Source organism: Stigmatopora nigra, chromosome 5, assembly GCF_051989575.1.
Source record: "Stigmatopora nigra isolate UIUO_SnigA chromosome 5, RoL_Snig_1.1, whole genome shotgun sequence".
Taxonomy (NCBI): domain Eukaryota; kingdom Metazoa; phylum Chordata; class Actinopteri; order Syngnathiformes; family Syngnathidae; genus Stigmatopora; species Stigmatopora nigra.
The window spans coordinates 14,106,112-14,130,000 of NC_135512.1; the positions used below are offsets into that span (position 1 = coordinate 14,106,112).

The 23,889-nt window shown below is 38.6% G+C and overlaps 2 protein-coding genes across 5 annotated transcripts in view; both read right to left on the reverse strand.

The window, feature by feature from the left end:
* Window positions 1-23,889, reverse strand: part of LOC144196672 (uncharacterized) — a 162,751-nt gene that overhangs the window by 18,259 nt on the left and 120,603 nt on the right. For 2 of the 4 annotated variants that reach the window (XM_077717043.1, XM_077717037.1), the window contains one exon: window positions 20,230-20,955. The exons of the other annotated variants lie outside the window; for them this stretch is intronic. The gene's annotated coding sequence lies outside the window, so the exon portion shown is untranslated. Of the gene's footprint in view, window positions 1-20,229; window positions 20,956-23,889 lie in introns of those variants that run through there. 4 annotated transcript variants of the gene reach the window in all.
* On the reverse strand, window positions 20,230-23,088 carry sox2 (SRY-box transcription factor 2). The gene has a single exon (XM_077717036.1). It carries the CDS (start codon window positions 22,138-22,140, stop codon window positions 21,169-21,171), a length of 972 nt encoding a protein of 323 aa, XP_077573162.1. The 5' UTR covers window positions 22,141-23,088; the 3' UTR covers window positions 20,230-21,168.

Here is a 23,889-nt window from a genome sequence, read left to right on the forward strand (position 1 = left end):
TATCTCATTACATAGTGTAAATTATGACAAATTAAGTGTTTTTTTCATCTCTTGAAACTAAGAGTAATTACGTTCTGTCTAGAGCAAGGTTAGGGAAATTATTCCAAAAAGGGCCACAGTGGGTGAAGGTTTTTGTTTCAACCCGTAAGAGCAAACCTTTCCATCAATCTGGTATGTTAGAAGTATAATCAGTGGATTGCAGTCAGGTGCTTCTTGTTTCAGCAGAAACCTCATTGGTTAAACTGCCTGTATTAGATCGGTTTGAACAAAAACCTGCACCCACAGCGGCCCCCGAGGACCAGTGTGCCCAGCCCCGGTCCAGAGAGTTGCTCTTCTTCAGCTAGTAAAATCAACTAGCGAAAATGTTGCTGAGTGATGCTGAAGAAGAGATAACTACATAACTGATCCCACCTTACAGCTGTTTTACTAATAAATGCTTGGCTCAATATTAGCTTAGCTGTATGCCATGCTAGATGACAGCAGATTTACTTGAAAGTCATAGTTGGATGCTGAATTGACTTGATTTTTGCAAGATAGTTGAGTTTAAAAAGTAGCCGTCATTCTTGATCCTTGCAGTCTGTCGGAAACATGTTAAAAGGATACATTTGTGTTAAAACCGTTAGCGGGCCTCTGTGTGTTAATAGCAGTAAGCCCCCAAAACTGGGGCCCCCTACAATATGCAGGGGGATTGTGTGTAGTTGGAAAAGGGTCTAGATTCTGTCTTTGTTTGCCTCTCTGTGCTGACATCACTGCTGATGGCACCAAATCCGCGTTCTACTGCACCAGCACTTTCTATACAAAACACCAGCACGTGCACACGCGCAATACCACTAATGCCAACTTGACCAAAAAAAAGGTGGGGGTTAGCTTAACACATACACACCAATGGATGTGATCACCATTTATCAAGGCAATGCAGAGTTACTATCACATTAGGCTTCATTTGTCAATTCTTTAAAAAATCTAACTCAATTATTTTCCTAATACTTTCAACACTATAACAATGTATGGCTGTGTTATATGGTCTTGTAATGGTATCACATTGGATTTTTGTAAAAACAGTTCTCTCTTAATGCAAAGGTGACTTTGAATCACCTACATTGGTCATCTGTGGTGGATCTGCCCAACAGCATTTTTACTTTTTTAGTAATAAATATTATACTTATTATTTCTAATCTCTTAGTCTCTACTGTGTTAATCAGTGTCACTACAAAAGTTACTGGCCAAAGCTGTGGAAAATGGTGGTTAGACCTCTGTTGCTCGATAAAAGATGACTTTTCCCTCCAGAAACTGGCACTTGCATTCATTATCTTTACCGAGTTAGCGCCTGACCATGTATTTCTACAAAACCATTCAAGCTACCAAATTGGAATTACCACTTAGGAGTGAGTAAATTACTTTGAATGACACATTCGGTCCGGCGAATGAGTGGTTAGCGGTTGGTCATCCTATGTCAAGTTTGCATGTTCTAACTGGGCTTACGTATATTTTCTCCAGGTATTCCCATTTTCTCCCACACTCCAAAAATATGCATGATAGGGTAGTCGATCACATTCAGTTGCCCCTAAGGATGAGTGTAAGCGTGAATAGTTGTCCTCGTGCCCTGTGATTGGCTGGCCACCTGTTCTAAGTGTCCGCCACCTGGTGCCCGAAGTCAGTTGCATAGGCTCCAGCACCCCTGTCCCCCTCCCACGACCCTTGTGGGGATAAGCAGTTTAAAAAATGGATAAATGAATGACTACACATTGCAGAACAAGGATTTCAGCTACCACTGTAACTATGGTGGTGTTTGTAACTTTAACAAGTATCTTCAAAGATTCGCTAAACAGTTCAAAAATCATATAATATTTCACTTAAATACCCATTTCTATGAGTTCATACGTGTTGACTGTCTAATGTCCTTTCATCTTCCTTTGGTTATTAATTACTTCACTGGCTCATCAGAGCTGGGCTGTAGTCAAGCATGCCAACCATTAACTAATTGCACCACACAGTATTTGTCTACAAGCTCAGTTAGCTGACTGTGTCTTTACATAGCCTGCTTAAACATTAATCAACTGTCTTTCTCTTCCTTCTATTGCTGTCTTTGATATGTATGATGCACGGGACAGGAAGGGCCACAGTAATCAAGAAGACAACAAAACCCTCGCAAACTATTAGGAATTACTGCTGATCTTATTTTTGGAATGGTGATGTGCTACGTATTCCTATAGCAAAAAATAAATAAAACTATATTCAGTGATTGTATCACAAACAATTTTTTTTAAAAAGTAAAATATTCCATAATAAAAATTTGATACATGCAATATTAACAGATAAAACAAAAATTCCCTACCATAAATCATTGAGTGATAAGCGTTGTTCGTTAGGTTTTCTACAGTAAGGAAGATTTAACAAATGACATCAATAGTGATTAACAAACATTATAATTTCAAATGTTATGAAGATTCATTTACTAAACTGCATCGAATTGGTTTTTAAAACACCCGAATATACACAATAAAAAACTTGCTTAACCTAGAGAGGGACATGTGAAATGACTGCAATGCACATAGCACTCACAGGTACTGAAACGCAATCAAAACTGATTATAGTACAGATTGTTACGAGAGTGTGGCGTCGAGCATGGAACGTAGAGTAGGACCCAAATACAGAGAAGCAGTTAAGGGACGATTGCGTAGAGAGCTGTAACAAACTTTAATAACTGAGGCAGGAGAGGATTCAAGAAAATAACAAGGATTTAGAAATAAATAACAAAATCAAACCTGACATGAAAAACATGGGGAAACGAGGAACATGGAGCTTGGCATGGTCACATGGCATGAAGCAAACAAGGCAGATGATCCCACAAACAAACAAACACGGGGTTTAAATCGACAGACGAGGGTTGATTACAGAGTACACACACCTGATCATATGAGGGAAAGGAAACCATGAGGGATATAATGGGGGGAAAGCATATAACCCAACGAAAACCTCAACTAACCCTAATTCAGATATTTAAACAACCACTCTCTATAACTGTCCCCAGATATAACATGACGCTTGGCCCAAGTCAGCTTCGATCCAGCGCACCTGCAAGCCAAGTTAGGATAAGCAATAAAATGAAAGGACAGATGAAACGATAATAAGGAAGCCCTTTATGAGAATATAAACTTTATATTCCCATAAATTGACTTTACATAATAAAGTAAGTGTTCACTTAAAGACAACAGAAAAGATTCTTTGTGTGTTCCTTTGAAGAGCATGACAATGATTGAATACCAAATAGCGGAGAGTGTTTTTTTTTTCAATTGATTCACGAAAAGTTAGAGAAAAATGTTGGAATAAAATAAAAGAAACTGCCTAAAATATGCAAACATAAAAATTGAAAACTTTCCTCATGCACACACTTGCACAGATTTGTCCAGATTAACTACCCACACAAACTTGCAAGAGCTAACTAATAAACTTTTAATGACCACTCGAAAGGCTCAGCTCATCAAGAAGGACACACACACACACATACAAACACACAAGGTCCTGTCAGGGCTAACTAAGCGGAGTGACCAGTAAGGCAGCATTTGGATTGGCTGGACAGAGGTTGCCGAGGGTTACTGTGGCTTTGGTGGACCACCTGCTGAGTTTTAGCCACCAACTGACTCAGAACATTTACATCAGAAAGCCCTCGCAATGGAGACAGGCAAGAAATAAATAGATGACATATATAAAAAAAAATCTGAATATTGCATCGCAGGAATATGCGGTATTGTCACCGGTATCAAGAACCCAGAAAAGCAAGGTGAAAAAAGTCAATCTCACCATCACAGATAAGTTAATAAAGAAGTGGTGAGCAAAATTGAGCTTTTCAGAAACTGTTTTGAATTCATGAGACGGTCGATGGGAATTTGTTCAAAGTCTTTAGTTTCATTGTGCCTTTCCGGGGCTGTAACAATTACGGAAAGTTTTTAATAAATTGACACAACAAGCATCGATGAAATGTATGAACTTATAAATGTGCACTTCTATACTAGCGTATTTAAATGTATGCCAGATGGGATTATTGAAATGCTTGTTAAATTATTCACATTTTTATTATATCTGTATTACTGATTTAGATAGTATTTTGACAAGTGAAGCGTTCAGTAGGAAATATCTAAATACTACAAGTTACAACTCATCAAAGTATTTCTATCAAATATTTGTAATTATGTAATTCAAGGGATTTACTCTTTGTTATTCTTTTCTTTCGTATAAAATGAAATAAACATAAATTCATGATAACCATGTCCCATAACACTACAATCAACTGAATTAAAGTTCCGAAACACCAAAAAAACTTGGTGTCCCCAAGCTTTTAGATGCTGTTTTTTTTCTGGACCTCATTCCCCTCTTAAAAATATCCATCAACCCCCCTTCATCTGGTGTATATGGGCCCAGTCCCATAAAGGGCTCCCCACAGCACCCTCACTCCGTGTGTGTATGCGTGTTGCTGGGTTAGGGGTGTTGGTCGGGAGGGGGTACTATGACCCGCAAACTGACCTCCTCAAACTTCAAACTGAATACTTCTGGCAGTTACCACGACGACAGAGCTCTCCAAGCCTTATCCTGCTTACTGAGACGCGACGAGGAGTGAGGAGAAGGAGGAAGATGAGGAGGACAGGAGGAGGGCAGCAGCGGGAGAGGAGGCACAAGATAGAGAGAGTGAAAGGTGTGGCTGGAGAGAGCGAGCGAGAGGGCGGGTACTGGGGGTCTTTCCCGAAAACCATGGGTCGCCGCTGTTGCATCTGAGTTTTCCATGAAGAGACAGTTTACTGAACGATTAATCACAGTCTGGCATTGAACCACCGCTGAGTATTTATCATCAAAAACCTCACCGATACGTTTTTTTAATTTATTTTTTAATTTTGACCTCTTTTTTTATCAACTAATGTTTCAATTGTTCAGCCCACGTTTGTGCTATTTCTATTTGTTTGCTACTATAACTGATCGATGATTAACCAGGTTTTGTGTTCCCCTATTTTAAGATTAGCAAAAAAAAACTATAAACATTACACAGATTATAGTATTGGAAAAAAATGGGCCGTACAAAAGTTTTAATTTTGAAGCAAAAAGTAATTATGCTTTTGCTTAATTTTAAATGGAACGGCTCTTTTAAATTATCTGAATGTGAACGACCAATGTTCAAACTATTTCGGTTCACAAATAACACATTTCTGTCTAAGGAATCTAAAAATTCTAAAAAGAATTCAGAGATCTCAAAAAGAAAGATCAGTACTCTACTCTGAAAATGGGGAAATAATGGTTAAACCCCAAAAAAGTGCACCACTTTCCAGCACAGTAATTTTAGAACTCAAATAAAGTTGCAAAGGACAAGAAGTCTAATAAAAGTCACGAGGAAGGGCGGGCAGTCTTGGATACTCGAGTATGATTAGCCAAAATTGATTTGGCATTGATAAAAGGCCTACTTGCCATAACTATAGCCACTTCCCAGATTACTGACTTTTGTTTAGGTTTTTCTTTGTTATTACACATTCAAAAAAATGAAAATCTGTTTCACTGGGATGCGTAAGATAAAAATGTTGTTTGTGGCTTAGTTTAAGTGTATTGCTTAAGCAATAAATAAGTGGCTTGATAGTGTTTTAATCAACCAATGTTGGAATGACCTGGAAGTTCTATAGAAATAGTTATCTTAGGTACAGTATAGTGCCGGATGATACTTGTAAACTAGATATGCGAAATGTAAATGACTTACTTGGTACCCCGGTGTTTGTAAGGTTTTTTGGGGGGTTGTACGGGGAATCATAATTATTTATAAGGGCAGTTATCGGCAGAGGTTGACAGGTATGAAATTACCAGTGAAAAAAAACTAAAACTCAACAAAACAAAAAAGAGAACAGAAGAAAAGACCTGATGGCTCAACTGTCAAGACGGGCACGGTCAAGAATGTACACGTGTCTAAGAATAAGGATGCCTTGGTAGGTTACTTTGCTGGTTATTGTTTGGTTAGTACTTTTTTTTCATGCAAGTGACTCATTCAGCTGTTAAAGTTATGATTGAAAGCATACAATAGTCTGTTGCAGATCAAAACATTGCAACAGCCGTCGTAACCACTTTGAGCCAATCACTAAATTCACTGTATAAAAGCATCAAAGAGATCATTCATTTTATCTTTAGGACAGATCATCAACTCTTTCTCCATTAAAACACACAATTACAAAGAGACAGCCTGCATGGATTGCACTTACCTGGGAAGTGGTTCTACAACATTAAATACAAATTGTATTTTTTTTTAAGTGGCCAAGTAGGGTTTGAGTAATAGTAGATTTTTTTGTGTGTTGAATTCATCTCTATTGATTTATTAATCATAAGACCGTGAAGTGAAAATGATTTGTCGTGGGTTTTTCCTCCCCAAAATCCTCAGCACTAAAGTAGTTTATAACAAGAACAGCATCTGGTGTAAAAACCATGCCAAACAAATCATGCGAGTGACTAACAGCAGTGACCCTTAAAGAATCAACATCATTTGTTCTTTTCTGTAACGTACAAGTGCACCGATGACCATTTTCAACTCAAGGGTTCCTATAGTTTTATAGTTATGTTGCTACTCGCCGTCATAGTGATATTCCTTTAAAAAAAAAAGATAGTCTTGGTTATGAAAACAACACTAATGTTAATGTTTGATTCTGGCACTAGAAAACGAAGTCAGAGAGCTGGGTCGGAAGACGACTCAAAATCAATACTGCCATGTTTGTGTCCTCTGGCTAGCTGTCACTCACCAGTAGAAAGACTGGAGTGACTGATACATCACCACTTTAATCTGTCCTCAACATGCACACACCTGGTGTGTTCTCAAGGACACAGAAGATACTCTAAGACACAAACAGAATTTCTTTGACAACCTTATTTTTATTGCCTAGACAAGATGTTGAAACGCATTTTATTGCAATATTTATTAATTGTGTAAAACAACAATTTCATTATAATGGTTGGCGATATTTAGAAGTCCAAGTTGATTTATAAATTAAACCCAATGAGTTAAATTTTGACATACAGCAACATATTATTAATTTTGATGTTTTTAATGAATCTAGAAATTCAGTCGAATTGATTAAATGTTGCATACCTTATAATTAGTCTAGTCTGGTATGGTATGTAAATGTCATTCATTCATTTTATCTTTATATGGGTCGTGGAGGGTTCTGGTCCTGGCGCTATTCCAGTCAGAGGCTGTGGACACCCTGAATCTGTGGCCAGCCGATTTCAGGGCACAAGGAGACGGACAACCATTCACAATCACACTCATACATTGGGCAGACTCCACACAGGTGAACTGACCGGGATTTGAACCCAAGTCCCCCAATGTGAGGCTGACACACCAACCACTCATCCACCGGGCCACCTGCATTGCATATATAGGGACTCAAATAGACTGATATCTAAGTCTACTTTTAGTTAGCCTCTCATTTGCCGATGAGCTAGGAGAAGAAGACCGTGATATATTTAATATATATTATATAATATAATATATTATATAATATATATGACTGAAGGTCTCTTGAGGTAATCATTCCTCCCCAATTAGCACATATTCATATTATGAATTATTTTTTGTTATGTGTTATTTTAAAAACGATTCCAAATTATTTTATTGTAGTAGTAATTATTGGTACGGATGACAGGAATGAAGTGTAGTCAATATTTTAGTTTTGTTTTTGTCACCTGAGTCCTTATTACTTGTCCTGCCAAATTCTGCAATGATGGTTTTGGCATTAAAAATGAACAACGTAATCCAATGTGTACCCGACGGGGTCGCAGTGGGGATGGAGGATGATGTTCAGATTAAAGGGGCGCCTGTGAACATAAAGTGCAGGCTGTCAAGGCTAACAGTCCTGAGCCCTCCCTCAGGGCTGCGTCAGAGCGCGTTCAAGCTCCGTCAGTTGGTAAATCGGTAAATGATCCCGGCTGTCATTTAATCAATATGAACAGGCAGCAGCTGTCACACATCATTGTCTCCCCTGGGGATCATTGTCAACACAAGATGAAAAAATATGTCTGCTTAAGTGTGTCTATCAGTCTTATTGAAAAACCTAAGGTAATGGATTGTTCTTTGGTTAGCTTGTATTCAATTACAAATGTATTAATGGAGTGACTGCATTTTTAAAACAATGTGACAAAATGACTTTTTCATGAAAAATGACATGAATTCTTTTTTTCTAGTAGAATTACATTTCTACAGAACCATGAAAACACATGTTCTAAGGTCAAAAAATACTTTAAAAACTATATGAATGTTGTTGTAAATGATTTCAGATCTGTTAGACCTTCACTGGTGATTGGTGTTTACTTCACCTTTTGCCGAAGGACATCTGATATAAGCTGCATCTCATCTTTTATCTGATTAAGAAAAGATATATTCAAATAATATCGGCATAGGAAATTATTATACTGCAGAATATATTCATTTATTCATTCATTTTCAATTTAGCCTTGTTATGATCACAGAGTTTAGAGTCTTTCCCGGCTGACTTTGGACGAAAGTCGCACTACACCCTAAACGGGTTGCCAGTTATACAACCACCGAGTGGGAATTAAGTCACACCAAAGTCAGGCAAAATCACTACAACATCGGATGGATTTTACTGAATATGTAATTAAAATATGAATATGCAAAATTACTACTGTAAGAAATTGACAAAACCTTATTAGGAACCATGGAAATTGCCACCCCAATATAACATGACTTGACTTTCTATTTACTTTTACCTTTAAATAGATGGATATGCTTATTTGTAAACAATATTCTTGTGTTTTATAAACCATATTCTTGTGTTTTATTGCATAGATGCCTCTTGTGACCAAGGGTGGGCAAACCATTCCAGAAAAGGACGTAGTGGGTGTGGGCTTTTGTTCCAATCTATAAAACGAAATAATTCCACCAATCTGGTATTTTAGAAGTACAATCTGTGGATTTCAGTCAGGTGCTTCTTGTCTCAGCAAAATCCTCATTGGTTTAACTGTTTGTGTTTGAACGGTTGGAAGAAAAACCTGCACCCACAGCGGCCCTCGGGGACCTGTTTGCCCACCTCTAGTTTGTGTTATATTATAATGGACTGACAAACAAAATTGATTTTTTTGTGTTAATTAACCAATAAAGAAAAGGTAAGGAAACTATAATGTTGTTGTGAATATTTTGTCTTTTTTTTCAGTGTGGTCGATGGTATATTAAATTGGACTGATAAACAAAATGGAACTATTGGTGTTAATTAACCAATAAAGAATAAGTAAGGAAACTATAATGTTGCTGTGAATATTTTGACTTTTATTTTCTTTTTCAGTGTGGTCGGATGTTCTTTTCAGTGTGTTCGGTGTATATTATATTGGACTGATAAACAAAATTGAACATTTTGTGTTAATTAACCAATAAATAAAAAGTAAGTAAACTACAATGTTGCTGTGAATATTTTGACTTTTTTCTTCAATGTGGTCTGATTTTCCCGAGAGTGCGGTTTGGAGAGACCTGTCTCAAGGGTCACTCAGCTTACTTCATCTCTCAATAAAAAAAATAATGGTCTTTTTCACCATAAAGTACCCTTTACACCTAACATTATTTTATTTCTTTCGTTCTGAACCTTAGGGACGACAGTACCACCAAAAGTTTCATGAGGTTAAATGACTGCGGGGGGTATTCCTCTCCTCTTTCTTCCTTTTCCTTTCTCCCTTTCCTCACTTATGTGTCCCAATGTGAGACAGTGAAATCTCATCCAGCCCTTCTGCCAACACCGCTAGTCAGCAGGGAGGGACATGTCATTTCACATGTGTATGTGTGTGTGTGTGTGTTTCTAACTGTACGACTCACAATGATGGGAGGGCAGGGTGGGAGAGAGCAGGTGAGAGGTTTTCTGAGGAGGGGGGCGTGACAGGGCTCTGATCTCTCAGATAGGGAGATAGCCACCTGATTCAAATGGCTCGCTTGTTCCAGGCCGTCACTTGATCGGCGTGTGAACTGACTTCTCTCTTATTTACAATCGGATGCTACTCGCTGACCTGCCCAACCCAGTCAGGCCAAAACCCCTCTCTCTCTCTCTCTCTCTCTCTCTCAGGTTGGCTCTCCTATATTTAACACCTCGCTCTCCCACACCACTATTATCATGAACTTGGAAACGTTGAGATGGTACATCAATAATCCGATCAGTTGGAAGAAATAATGACTCTTGAGGCCATCTTTTAGACCACTAACGCTGTTTAGCATGATTTCTGCGCATCAAACTGACACACTTTCCTAAGGCTAAGGCCGTGTGTTACTTTCAAACGAACATGATATGTCATTTTAGTTCTTGTGTTTGATTGAACAGTAAATTCATCTGGGTGTGACATTGACATACTTGTCAACCTCTGCCGATAACTGCCCTTATAAATGATTATGATTCCCCGTACATACCCCCAAAAAACCTTACAAACTGTTTGCAAGGTTTTTTGGGAGTTTGTACGGTGTTTGAAAGGTTTTTTTGGGGGTTGTACGGTGTTTGTAAGGGTTTTTGGGGGTTTGTACGGTGTTTGTAAGGTTTTTGGGGGGTTTGTACGGTGTTTGTAAGGTTTTTGGGGGGTTTGTACGGTGTTTGGAAGGTTTTTTTGGGGGGTTGTACGGGGAATCATAATCATTTAGAAGGGCAGTTATCGGCAGAGGTGTACAGGTATGCATTGATCAGCTTGAAGTCTCATTGCTGAATTCTTCTTCCCCGTACAAACCCCCCAAAAACCTTACAAACTGTTTGCAAGGTTTTTTGGGAGTTTGTACGGTGTTTGAAAGGTTTTTGGGGGGTTTTATGGTATTTGTAAGTTTTTGGGGGGGTTGTATGGTGTTTGTAAGGTGTTTTGGGGTTTGTATGGTGTTTGGAAGGTTTTTGGGGGGGTTGTACGGTGTTTGTAAGGTGTTTTGGGGGTTTATACGGTGTTTGTAAGGTTTTTTGGGCATTTGTACGGGGAATCATAATCATTTATAAGGGCAGATATCGGCAGAGGTTGACAGGTATGCATTGATCAGTTTGATGTCTCATTGCTGAATTCTTCTAACAGACTACTGCTCAACTATTCAATGTAAAGCCGTTATTGTTAAAATTCAAAGTTTTTCAATATGATGGAAAAATATATATTGGCATACTTGGGTGCTGATTTAATTTTGCAATCATTTAAATGATTAAAAGAGTGAGAGAGAGATTTTGGAATCTCTATCATTGCCTGAAGCTTTCCAACAGGTGCAGGAATGAAATATTTTGTTTCCTTGCTCGAATGCATCTAAAAAATGGAAATATGTACATTTTTAAGTGTTCCATGCATATATTGATGTAACAATGTAACAACATTCATGTTCATATTTAGTTTGGACTGTTTCAACAGGTTTTGCCAAGACGCATACATTCATGCTTGGAGCCAAGATTCTTTTTAGAACTGGAGTTGACTTAAAGGGTAAATGTAATAGTTTTTTTAGATAGTGGTGCCTACTGTGTGAGACAGAGACAAGTTGAGTCTATATGGCATCTGCCTGACTGGCAGTCTGTAACTGTCCTGTCTGATTATCTCACCCAGTTGGCCCCCGAGGGGACACCCATACTGAAAGAGGCCACTCTTCCATTCAACAACAGCTTCTGTCAGAAAATCAGAGCTGGAGACTTCGGATTCAGTAGATCCAGAATAGCTTTATCACAAATTATGCGATGCAATCAATAGCAATGTAAACTGCCCTGAAAAAAACCGGGTGCATGTCTTATGGTCATGAAAAAATATTACTCTAGATAAAAATATCCAAATATTGACAAAAATGACACTTTGCTAATGTCGTTGGTTGAGGGAGACTAATTATGTTTTGTCTTTATCAGCAATATCATCGAAATTTGGATGCATTTTCTAAGTGTGTAAAGTCAATTTCTAAACGTATGAATTACTAAAAACAACATATACAGTGGTACCTTGACATACGAGCACCCCGACATACGAGCAATTTTAGATACAGGTAACATTTCAAGCAAATAATTATCTGGAGACACGAGACAAATTTCGAGACACCAGAAACCCAGGTGGCCAAGAGATAAGAGGCTGTTTATGATTTTAACCCAGTGTCTTTTTTGCCGCATCTCCTTCGTGTGTACCGGATATCTACGAGCACTGGGCGGAGCGTTGCATATTTTTTCGGTGTTTTTTTCCCGTCACTCAGCGCGAATGGCGTAGCGATCGCTTGTACGAGGAGTATATACTACTTCTCGTTGGCAAGTAGTCGTGCGTTATCCTATTGTGAGGACATTTGTGTGCATCATTTTCGGAAAATTTTGAAGGGTAAACAAAAGCAAAGAGCCCATCAATAGTGAAAGTCAGGGTGGAGGCAGGGCAAACAGAGACTGTTTTTGTGTTTTTTCAGGGGATTGGAACGAATTAATTTGTTTTTAGTTCATTTCAATGGGAAATGTTTGTTGAGTTACGAGAATATCGACATACGAGCTCAGTCCCGGAACGAATTAAGCTCGTATCTCGAGGTACTTTTTTTATAGTTAGTTTTATAGCCTGTGACTTATATATATATTTTTTCTTTCTTAGACTGTTATTTTTTTAAGGTTATTATTATTCAAAAAAAAACTGTAAATGTTATATTAACAGGTGGTTGTTCTCCATTTAGCCATTTTTGCTTTAAAGTATATGCATGTACTTGGTTTCTGATAAAAAAAAAATGTCCTCTCTCAAATGAGACTTATACTACAGTGCAACTTTTATCTACTTTTCCGTCTTTATTGTGCATGATTTGGTTGGTGCGACTTATACTCAGGTGCACCTTGAGAATAGAGCAAAATACTACATTTTGCCTATTTGGAAGAATGAAATTTTCACTGCATGCTTACTATCTTTCTGCAGCAGTTTTATCAAGGATATTGAGGTCAATATTTGTGTTACAGGAGTTATTTTTTGACGTCAAATGAGTTTTAATTTTATTCATGATCTTAATCTTTGGCTGGTTTGGACAAAGTGACCGATTCAGCAGTAAAGAACTAAAATAAATGTGCATTTTTACCATCACATCCGAAAAACAATGCAATGTAGTCTGATTGGACTCCCCAAATTGTCCATAGGTGTGAATATCTGTGTGAAAATGGTTGTTTGTCCCCTTGTGCCCTGCAATTGGCGGCCAACCACTTCACGGTGTACCTCGCCTCTTTGTCCATAGTTAGAGGGGATAAAATACAGCACCCCTGTGATCCCTATTTGAATAAGTGATGGATGAAAAAAGTGTGAATGTGTGGCTCCCACACACTCGCATATGATGATTGATGATTTAGATATACTTGCCATTTAAAAATAACAATGTTTACATAGTTACAAGCTTTTGTCATGTGTTGCCTGTCATTGTCACTAGTGCTTTAATTTCTGATAATTGATTATTACATGGGAGTGCTTTTTTTTCATCAATACCCAATTCTATTATTAATATCCCCATTTGTTGAGCTCAAGTCATGACTTGGTTGAGTGAAATGTGTATGTATACATTTATAATAAACAAGAAAACTATGGTCCAAACTAAATATATTGTATATAGCTGAGAAGAATTCAGTTGGGGGTAAAGCAGCAGACTTTGTCCAATTAACCAATGAATGAGATTATACCATTTAATTATGCAGGAATGTCGTTTGTGGTCTTTTCCACTGTTGTTGGAATAACCAGGCCACCTTATTTTGCAAACTTCAAATCAGGATTTATTCATTATTTGGAAATTGATTAATGCAAAGTGCTCTCAATTTTATACATTTCTCAATTAGATTAATGTGGTGAAATCAGTTTGAAATTATATATCATTATTAATGATTTTTAGGATACATGTAATAGTTTTAAGCACTTATTGGGAACAACCTTGTGACAAAACGGCATAATAAATACCCAAATTCAACATTCTATAAAAAAAATTAAACTCTTTAAATGATTGGCTTTATTGCATTCCTGGGTGAGCTATTTTAGAAACATTGTTGCCTGAGGGCAAAATATGAGCCATCACTAAACCAACCTTATCATTATATCATTGTTTATCTAGCTTATGATCTAAAACAATCTATGAGAAATTACAGAATATTGGGACTTTTTATTTAATGTGCCTCTTCCTTTAAATGACCAAAAATTATAAGCTGTAGGCAATTTAGGTTTTTTTAACTTTTGATAGACCGGGAGTTGTTGATTTGATTTCATTGTCAAGGACATTGAACCATTTATACACTTTGCTACTCTGAAAACACTTTCCAGCTTTGTTATACAACTTCACACCAGTAGAAAATTATACATTTTGCCACATGTATAATGTGAAAAATTTACTATTCACACAAAGTAAGTTTTAGAGTTTTACGCAGTTCTTCAGTTCAACTTCAGTCTTTATATATACGTTTATATATACTTTTTTTAATTATTTATTTTTATTTTATTTATTTTTTTAACAAGATGATGCGACATATACAGTCTTTTGGTCGGTGGCCGTGTTATTGTTCATCAATAGCTCTCTTTTCACAACTTTTTTTCAAACATTTCAATCCCTTCTAGGTCCTCTTTTCTCAACATACAATTCAGGATGTGTCATATTCTAAATTAGGACAACCCCCGTTACCCCCCTCTCCGTTTAATGTGCGAGTAGAGTTGTTGGTCAACAGTTGGGTCGGGGGGCCTCGAAGAGGGAGGGAGGGAGCCCGGGAACAATAAATGGTGCTGTTGTGAGCTGGAGTCGGCCGAGGGAAAAGAGAGAGAGCCAGGCTGATGACAGAGTGAAAGAGGTTAGTGTCTATGCTGGGAATTGAGACCAGAGAGCGGGGGCGGGTGTTCCTGTGTCTGCTGGCTTGTTAATGATGATGCGGTTCCATCAGCTCAACAGCCTTCTCTATCAAGGAATCTCTAAATGCCTACAAACAACCTCCTGCATAGTCAGGCCTTCAATGAAAAAAAATGGAAAATGGTCGAAATCACTTCCTCAAAGCAGATGTTTCTACCATGGAACTTTTATTCGACTAATCAAAAAAATGCCACTTCAAGTATTCCTAACACTGCCATTATTATTTTAAGTTTGTTTGATTTTTTCTGTCAAAAACAATTAAATCGTACAACAATGCAATGTTGAGTATGATTCCCAGTCTGTACACACTACAAAATATAGTATAAACTGTATTTTTTTGCCCAGATATTAATAGGAATTTCATTCTATTCCTTTTTTTTTACACATTCAATTATGTGGTTTCCAGTGCTATATTCTGTAAAAAGTCTCAAAACACATCTCTGTGAACAACACATTATCAAATAAATATTGATCAAATCTAACTAATAAATTCACGTGAAAAGATCCCATTTAACAAGAATTATCTCCGTTCCAGTTCCTTCCCAATCCAGGTGCGCATACTGCACATATTGACCAAGTCAGAAATATAGTTTCAGACATTTTAGGACATTTTGGTATTCCCGGAGAAGTGTAATTTGTACAATCGGACAAAATTCAACCGTCCGCTGTTGTATGTTTTATTCTTCTCTACTCGTCTGCAAATACCCCTGCCCCCCCCCGCCACGCTCCTAAACCCTCCCCAGGCCCGAGGAGGGGCAATCCTCACCACAGCCACCAAATTTCCGGACAACAAAAGAGCAGCAGACCATGCAGCACTTTCACTTGTAGCTGCTCCCATGCAGTCACCTGTTGCCTCATGCTGCTTGCAGCTGCTCGCGGCTTCCTCGCTCTGAGATTAGAAGGTCTGCTGTGTACCAATCCGAGGGCATTTGGGTTTCAAATGCAATGCATTCATTCCGACCGAAACCTGATTGCGATTTTGACACGTATAAGTGACGATAAAAAATGCAATTACCCAAAGGTCGTCCCCCTGCCTTTCCCCGCTGACTGTATAGTTTGCCGTGAAACTCTTTAATTTGAGCTGCATTGTCCTCTTTGCATGAGCAGCCTCCAGCACAGCCAGCCAAGCGTTTGACCTTATTCAAATAATAAAGAGATGCCATTCGCTGATGGGGGGGAAAGACCAATTAGAGTTCCTTATAATCTTATAATGGTAATATCTCATATTAGTTTTGACCAAAAACCTCAACAATGGAATTTAGTCCAATGAAAATGTTATTAAAGGAAAATATGAATTTCATATGTATATGTATAAATGTGTGTATATATATATATATATATATATATATATATATATATATATATATATATATATATATATATATATATATATATATATATATATATATATATATATATATATATATATATATATATATATATATATATATATATATATATATATATATATATATATATATATATATATATATTGAAAATCATTAAAAACAATTATGCAAGTTTCGAAGCATATTAAATCAAGCTGGAAAAAAGAGCGATGATAAATGAGATAAAGAAGTGACGCCAATCCTTGTAGTAATGTAGCATTGAAATGACCTCATCTGATAGTTAGAGCCAGTTATTTTTATAGCAGTTTGAGACCAGCGTATAACCACAAAGCAGGATTGCCCTGGCAGGCCGGCTGTACGAAAACAGGCCTTATATTGTTGTTAGTGGGCTCTTCTCACAAATCCTCAGATCCTCAACACCCCCCCCCCCCCCCCCCAGCGCCCCTTCTGCACTCCCCTACCCGCCACTTTCTCCTGCCCTATGCTAATCTCAGCAAGAGGCAAAAAAAGAAAGGAATATGTTAGCAGTAAAAAAAAAAAAACACAGCTCCCTTTGTCACTTATTTTGGTACATCTTTTTTTTAAGTAAACACTATTTATTTAGTATTTTCATTCCATCTTTACAATAAGAAGGGAAAAATAGACCAGGTTAAAGTTACAGGTTAGGAAGAAATGTTATAGCCGGAGAATAAAAGCCCCTTTCAGATAGATTGATTGCAGCTATACCTGTCAGAAAGCTACATCAGATAACCTAAGTCAATTTGTCAAGCACAGTTTCCGTGCTGGCTTGTACAGGATAGTATGACAAAAATGTAGCCCTTTTTTTTACTGTGGCTGGTCCAGAATCGTGATCCACTGTGAACTGTGCATGGCGTTTAATGATGGAGCTTTATAAAGCTGTCAGCATCAATGAGCAGAGATGATAAACGGAACTCGAGCTGCTGGTGACGTGATGGTTTGCTGGACGGGTGCGGGTGGTGGGGTGCACGGGGGGACCTCGAGCCACCGAGAACACAGGCCGGGAGCACCGTGAGGCTCATGGCATGCAGTTGTGTCGGTGTGTGGTCTTTTTTTTCTCTGTGTGTGTGTGTGTGTTTGCCAAAGAAGTGCAGGTGCAAGGAAGAGAAACAGGCGCTGTGCTCGCTTTCTCTTCCAACAGACAGATTTACTATTTCTATTCACTTTGCTATTTTTAATGCAATAAATATCCACAATAGCACTGCCATTAAAAAATCACATTTCTAGATTTGCATTCAAATGATTAGAATTTTCACAAATGGAGGAGGGGGGTAGTCTTCCTTTGGTGTTTACTACTTAGCTATATGAATAGGATCAGTTCAAGAAAAAAAATGTTGTTAATGATATTGCTTTTTCAACATTATCATGTATTTTTAAAGCATGAAAAAAGCATGTATAGTTAAAATCAACTGTTATGTATAGGTGAATTTGATTTTTTTGTTTTGGTAGACATTAAAAGCGACCAAGACCCAGCCCTGAAACACCCACACGCCATGGCGGTTTATCACGCGTCACATCTGGGATTTTTTTTTTTCATCCCCGGCCGAAAAAAAAAGCAGAGGCGCGCGCTTACCACCTGTTGCAGTCTAAATATCCCCAAGCGCCCGGGCGACACTCAGCACGCGAGCACAGGAAGTTTTTGAGGAGTAGATTGAAGCGCACAACGGTTGCTTATACCTGGATGGGGACTTTGGAGGGGGTGGTGGTTGAAAGGATGAAGAGGAACACCTTTCACAAGGAAAAAATAATATAGTTAATTTAAATAAAAAGCGAGATGACTGGTTGCAGGTGGTCGAAATATAATTAGCAAGGAAGAGAGCGCATTTTAGCAATGCATACCTGTCAACTGGTACGTTCTCGCCGTAATTGGTACAACTGAAAGCCCATTTTTATATTGGTACGCTGTACACATGAAAATGGTACGCTAAACGGTGATTTTGAGAAAAAAAAAAAAATTAAGGCACTTTCTAGCCATTTTTCACCATCCGCCATTGTTTCTTCCCGGAAACGCATGTCTGCCAAGTGATATATGTACCGGCGCCTCTGATTGGCTAAAAAAAAAAGATCATGATAAACATTTCGTTTTGTAACACTTTCACCATGTGATTTCCGTTTCCTGTTCCCTTGTTTATGTTTACTTTCATTTTCACTTGTTGTTCGTGATTTTTTACAAAAAAGTAAAGTGGTAAGATTTTCCATGTATTTATACATATATGTAAGGGCGAAAACAAAATTTGGTAAGATCACAAATGGTTCGAGGTTGACAGGTATGGCAATGAAACACACTAACATATTCATGTGCCTTTATCCATATATATATATATATATATATATATATATATATATATATATATATATATATATATATATATATATATATATATATATATATATATATATATATATATATATATATATATATATATATATATATATATATATATATATATATATATATATATATATATATATATATATATATATATATATATATATATATATATATATATATATATATATATATATATATATATATATATATATCACACATCTAAAATCACAATATCATTATAAAAAAAACAGATAAATGTCAGACAAGCTTTGTCTTGGCCTGTTGTAATAATACAAATTAGCCTACGTTTTTTGATCCTACAGTAAATTTAAAATGAGGGTTAAATAAATGAAAGTTTGAAAATACGTTGCATAATTTTCGCAAAGCCCCTTTTTTTCACCACATCAAAGGTGACAACATAATTTATTCTGTCCTCGGGGCCACCAAGCAGGGACCCGATGTTGGTACAAAGAGTGGGGGGAAGGAAACGAGAGCCATTTTAATAGGCTTTCTAGTTCAGCCTTTTAGACACAAATTGTTTATCACCGGTGTCCTCGGCTATTACAAACAATTCCGCGTCTTGGATCAATAAATAATGAAGCGACCAACGATCCCTTGACCTTTTATATATATAGGCCCAACTGGGAGGGAGACTTAGAAGCACGAAAGAGGGGAGTGGACCGAGGGGCCTCTTCAAATATTCATCTGCCGGTTAATGTGAGCTGCGATCCCCCGGGACCGGAGCCGGCAAAACACAACGGCCCTAATCTTAATCTATTTCGCTCTGTGCGCGTGCGCGTGCGATCGCGAGCGCACGCATGCACGCCAACACACCACGACCAGATTTAAAAACCTTTAGTAATTCAAAGCGAGCTGTTAGCTCATTTGAAGGATTATTTTTTTTTCAAGGGAGAAGCGCCCGCCGGCTGGCTGATTGGGTCGGAGGAGCAGTTTATTAAAAGACAAGAGGTCTTGTAGAAGTGAGAGTCATTGGAGAAGCGGAGTTAACACGAAACAGCAGGACCCGCTTGATTAAACATGGCATTAAAAATACAAGCACTATAGTAAAGTATTTGAAAGCGATAAATGCACTTGTAAGGGGTCCCCCTTAAAATGATCATTTTAAAGGCAAACAGATTTTACAAAAGAATTTTAGAGGGACATGGAAGATTTATAAAAAAATGCGCCTTATTTATTGTTGAATTGTAATATGATTAATTCATTACTGATTAATAATGTGAATAATGTCATTTCATCCCTCGTAAAACTCAAATAAAATCATAAAAGAGGAGATGTCATTGAGTCTAAATTGTAATAACTGTTTAAAATTCAGCATTTTGCGGGGATTAGATTTTGTTTCTTTTTTTTAGAAGTGTGTAAAAGATATATCTGAATGTTCTGGGTATTTTGTTCATTTAATTTTCCTAAAAAAAACATGAAAATATCATTTTTTTTTAAAAAAAACTTTTGCTTGATGGACTCGCAACATAGAAAAAAAGAAACGTGGTTAACCACAAAGCACAAAAGCCACTAATTTGAATTTTTAAGGGAAACTAAGACCACCAGGAGAAGCAGGTTTTGAATTAATTAAAATAGATTTACATTTTGCGCCAAATGAAAGGTGGGCTCTCTCTACTCGACATGTGACGAGAGAAAATAAAAGCAGGTCAATTTAAATCAAAACTCAAAGCATCTCAAGTATCCAAATTTCCAAAATTTATTCTTTTCAAACTGCATATGGAAAAAAATATACTCAGTTGAAATTGTAGCTGTTATAAGGATGGTATTAGTTTCAATATATACACGGAGTGTGTTTGGGTTCTGCGTACAGGCCGAACTTTTGAAAATACAACTACAGGAATGAAATTTTGAGATAAAAACATAAAATATCACAGTAAATATACATCAATTGTACAAATCAATTAGAAAATAAAGAGCACAAGCATCATACCTCAAACAGATGAAAAGTGGGAGACCTGAATATAAATTAACTTTAAGATAAAAAGAGCTGGGGGGAAAAAGTCATTTTCATTCGTTAAAGAAATTAAAAGGATTTAGTAATATTGAAAGATATAAAAAGAAAACAGCATTACCTGTTTTCGTTTTCTGTCCCTTTTTTTCCAAAAGTTTATTTTGAGAATAATGGATTGCTTAATAGTTGTGCCGTCGTTTTAATATTTTCTACTCAACTGGTTTTTGTTTTTTATATGTGTATTTATAGATATATATAAGAGAAGAGGGGGTGAAAAAAAACAATGCAACCTTTTGCAGTTTGACAATTTCATCTGATTGTAATGTTTTCTTTGATAAATACTGTACAAAAAGATGATTGCAATAATAAAACATTAGATTGCGACTCCCACTTTCGTCTTCCAAACTTGATCCAGCAGTGAAGAGGACATCTCCTGCATTGGTTCCTCTAGAGCTTCCTTAAAAGAAACGAAAGGCAAAAAAAGAGGCGTTTTTGTCCTTTTCCTGGTGACTTCTATACAACTTTTCCCACCCCATTTTTTTCTGTACAAAAATAGTCCGAGGTTAAGTAGTCCGCAGTTTTTTTTTTTATAAAAGTTTTTGTTTGTCTGTTTGTTTTGTTTAGTTTTTTGTTGTGTTTGTTTGTTTGTTCATACAGTGCCGTATGTGTCTTACATGTGCGTCAATGGCAGCGTGCCGTTGATCGTCGTCCCGGGCACGGCGCTCTGGTAGTGGCCGGACATGTGTAGTCTGGTCTGGGCAGTCTGCTCGCTGACTTCCGCCCCGGGCAGGTACATGCTGATCATGTCCCTCAAATCCCCGCTTTGGCAGCCCGGAGCGGCCCGATGGGAGGACGAGGTGACGATAGGTGGGCTGGAGCTGCTGGACTCGGATTTAACCACCGACGAGGGCCCCATGGAGCCCAAGGCGGTCATACCCGCCGTCGTTTGCTGGGAATAGGACATGGAATAAGTCGGGGAGCCGTTCATGTAACTCTGGGAGCCGGTCATGCTGTTATATTGCAGTGCGCTCATGTCGTAGCGGTGCATTGACTGCATTTGGCCGGGATTGTGCGCATTCAGTCCGGGGTGCTGGTAACTCAGCTGCTCCTGCATCATGCCGTAACCGCCGTTGGTCCAGCCGTTCATGTGAGCCGCGTAAGAGTCCATGCGCTGGTTGACGCCACCGCCTAGGCCGCCACCGAGGCCGCCACCCACCCCGACCCCGGTCCCCATGCCGTTACCGCCCGGGGCTAGGAGCCCGCCGGGCAAGGTGTACTTGTCCTTCTTCATCAGCGTCTTGGTCTTCCGCCGGGGTCGGTACTTGTAGTCGGGGTGCTCCTTCATGTGCAGGGCCCGCAGTCTCTTGGCTTCGTCGATGAAAGGTCTCTTCTCGCTCTCCGACAGAAGTTTCCACTCGGCGCCCAGTCTTTTGCTTATCTCCGAGTTGTGCATTTTGGGGTTCTCTTGCGCCATCTTCCTCCTTTGGCCCCGGGACCATACCATAAATGCGTTCATAGGTCTTTTGACCCGCTCAGGGCTATTTTTAGCGTTGGGACCCCCGGATGCGTTGCTGTTGCCCGTGCCCCCCGTATTGGTTTGGGGAGCAGGGGGCTTCAGTTCAGTCTCCATCATGTTATACATCGGGAACGGCTTGGCTTGCTGAGTCGGCGTTCCCGAACGAGCAAGGTGAAATGTGAAGAAAACGCGCGGGCCAAGTCCAAACAGGACGACGACAACAACAACAACAACAACTAAAAAAAGTTACCTGTCGAGTCTCGCGGCAACTTTTTTCTTAGCGCGACAAAAACAAGGAGCGCTTCCACGGCCTCTCCCTCTCTCCGGCTCGGTGAACGCGTGTGTGTCTATCCGCGCGCGTGTGTGTGTGTCCGCGTTGTTTCAGCGCCACACACAGAGAGCCGTCTCCCCTCCCCAAAAAAACAGGTTCCTACGATGCTCCTACGATGTTGTTTCCACAAAACTTCTCCAAAAAGGGCATCAACAAACTGTACTTTTTCGCCCTGTCCGCTCGAGCCTTGACAAGTCCAGATAGTTTGGGAACAAGTTAATAGACAACCATTCAAGTGACGCGGCTGTCAGCAAATAAATGGCCTGGACCTGGCCAATCACAGCCACTTTGCTCCCGCAACGGACCAATGGGAGCCTTTGTTTAGCATAAAGAGGCGTGGCATGCCCTGCTCGAAGAAACACTATATACTACATGCGCGCACATTCAGGCTGCCCCGGGTGAGCCAATACAAAGTACATATTTGCTATTTCTAGGTGCACGGAGATAGTTCATTTAACATTTTTATTTCGAGGCACTGTCGCAACGTTAGATTATTCTATAAAGCAAAGTTATATGGGTTGTTTTGAAGTATATTTTGTCAAACATTGGCCTTCCTCGCCCCCCCCCCCTCTGTTCCGAAGCCACATTTTAAAGAAAAAAGGTTTCTGGTGGTAACAAGAACAGGAAACTTTTGATAATAATTTAAACAATCAATAAAATCCTAATCACAATGATCATATGTGTGCCAGTGTCACATCACATATTCACGTATGTTCTAAAAAAGAACTCAAAGTTAAGGTAACACTGTCAGGTGGCAGAAAGTGTTTAATATATAACGACTATTTAAAAAAAACGACCGCAATTATGTATACCAAAAAAATATAACAACATCTTAATAGTTTTAGTGTATTAGAAGCGGGGCGGGGGTCTTTCTATTTCTTTATTTATTTATTTTGACTTTGAAAAGAGACTAAAAGGTAATCCAAGATGTTTCCCCGTGCAGCCCTTTGTTTCGTGAAGTTGAATGCCAACACACAGAAGGCAGACGGGCTCATCTCAGCACAAGTAAGCGCTTTTTGTTTGGGATGTTGTCGCTACATCTGTCCGGACAAAGACACAACTCCACTCCACTTCCACTGCCACAGTGCTGCTGTTGTTGTTGGAGCTTTGGGGGCTGGAGGGGGGCTTGCACACGGCATGGCGGGGTTTACAAGTGCACAAGAAATAAAGTTGAAGCATATTTTAAGATAAAGTGCGCGATAGAGTAAAGGCAAAGCTCATTGATTTCAAACTGACAGTGCGTCAGCCAATTAGTGAATGAAAAGCCATATACACCTGCTTCTCTTATGTTCCGGTTCAAACCAAGCTCGAGACCCAATTATCCCGATCTGAAACCAGCTTCGTACAAACTTTTGGAAATAATAGAGTTATATGGGTTTTTTTTCTGTCCTTCTGTAAAAGTTGGCCAAAACCTGATTGACCATTCCCATCGGTATCCTGTCTGTGTACACGCGCGCGCGTGTGCGTGTGCGCCGTCCTCCTGCGTGACACGAGTGCCGTCTACCGGTAAAAGGCGGAACAGCAGGTGCAAACTACCACAAAAA

Coding starts and splice junctions, on each gene's coding strand:
- sox2 (XM_077717036.1), bottom strand. CDS start 22,140: ATGTATAACATGATGGAGACTGAACTGAAGCCCCCTGCTCCCCAAACC.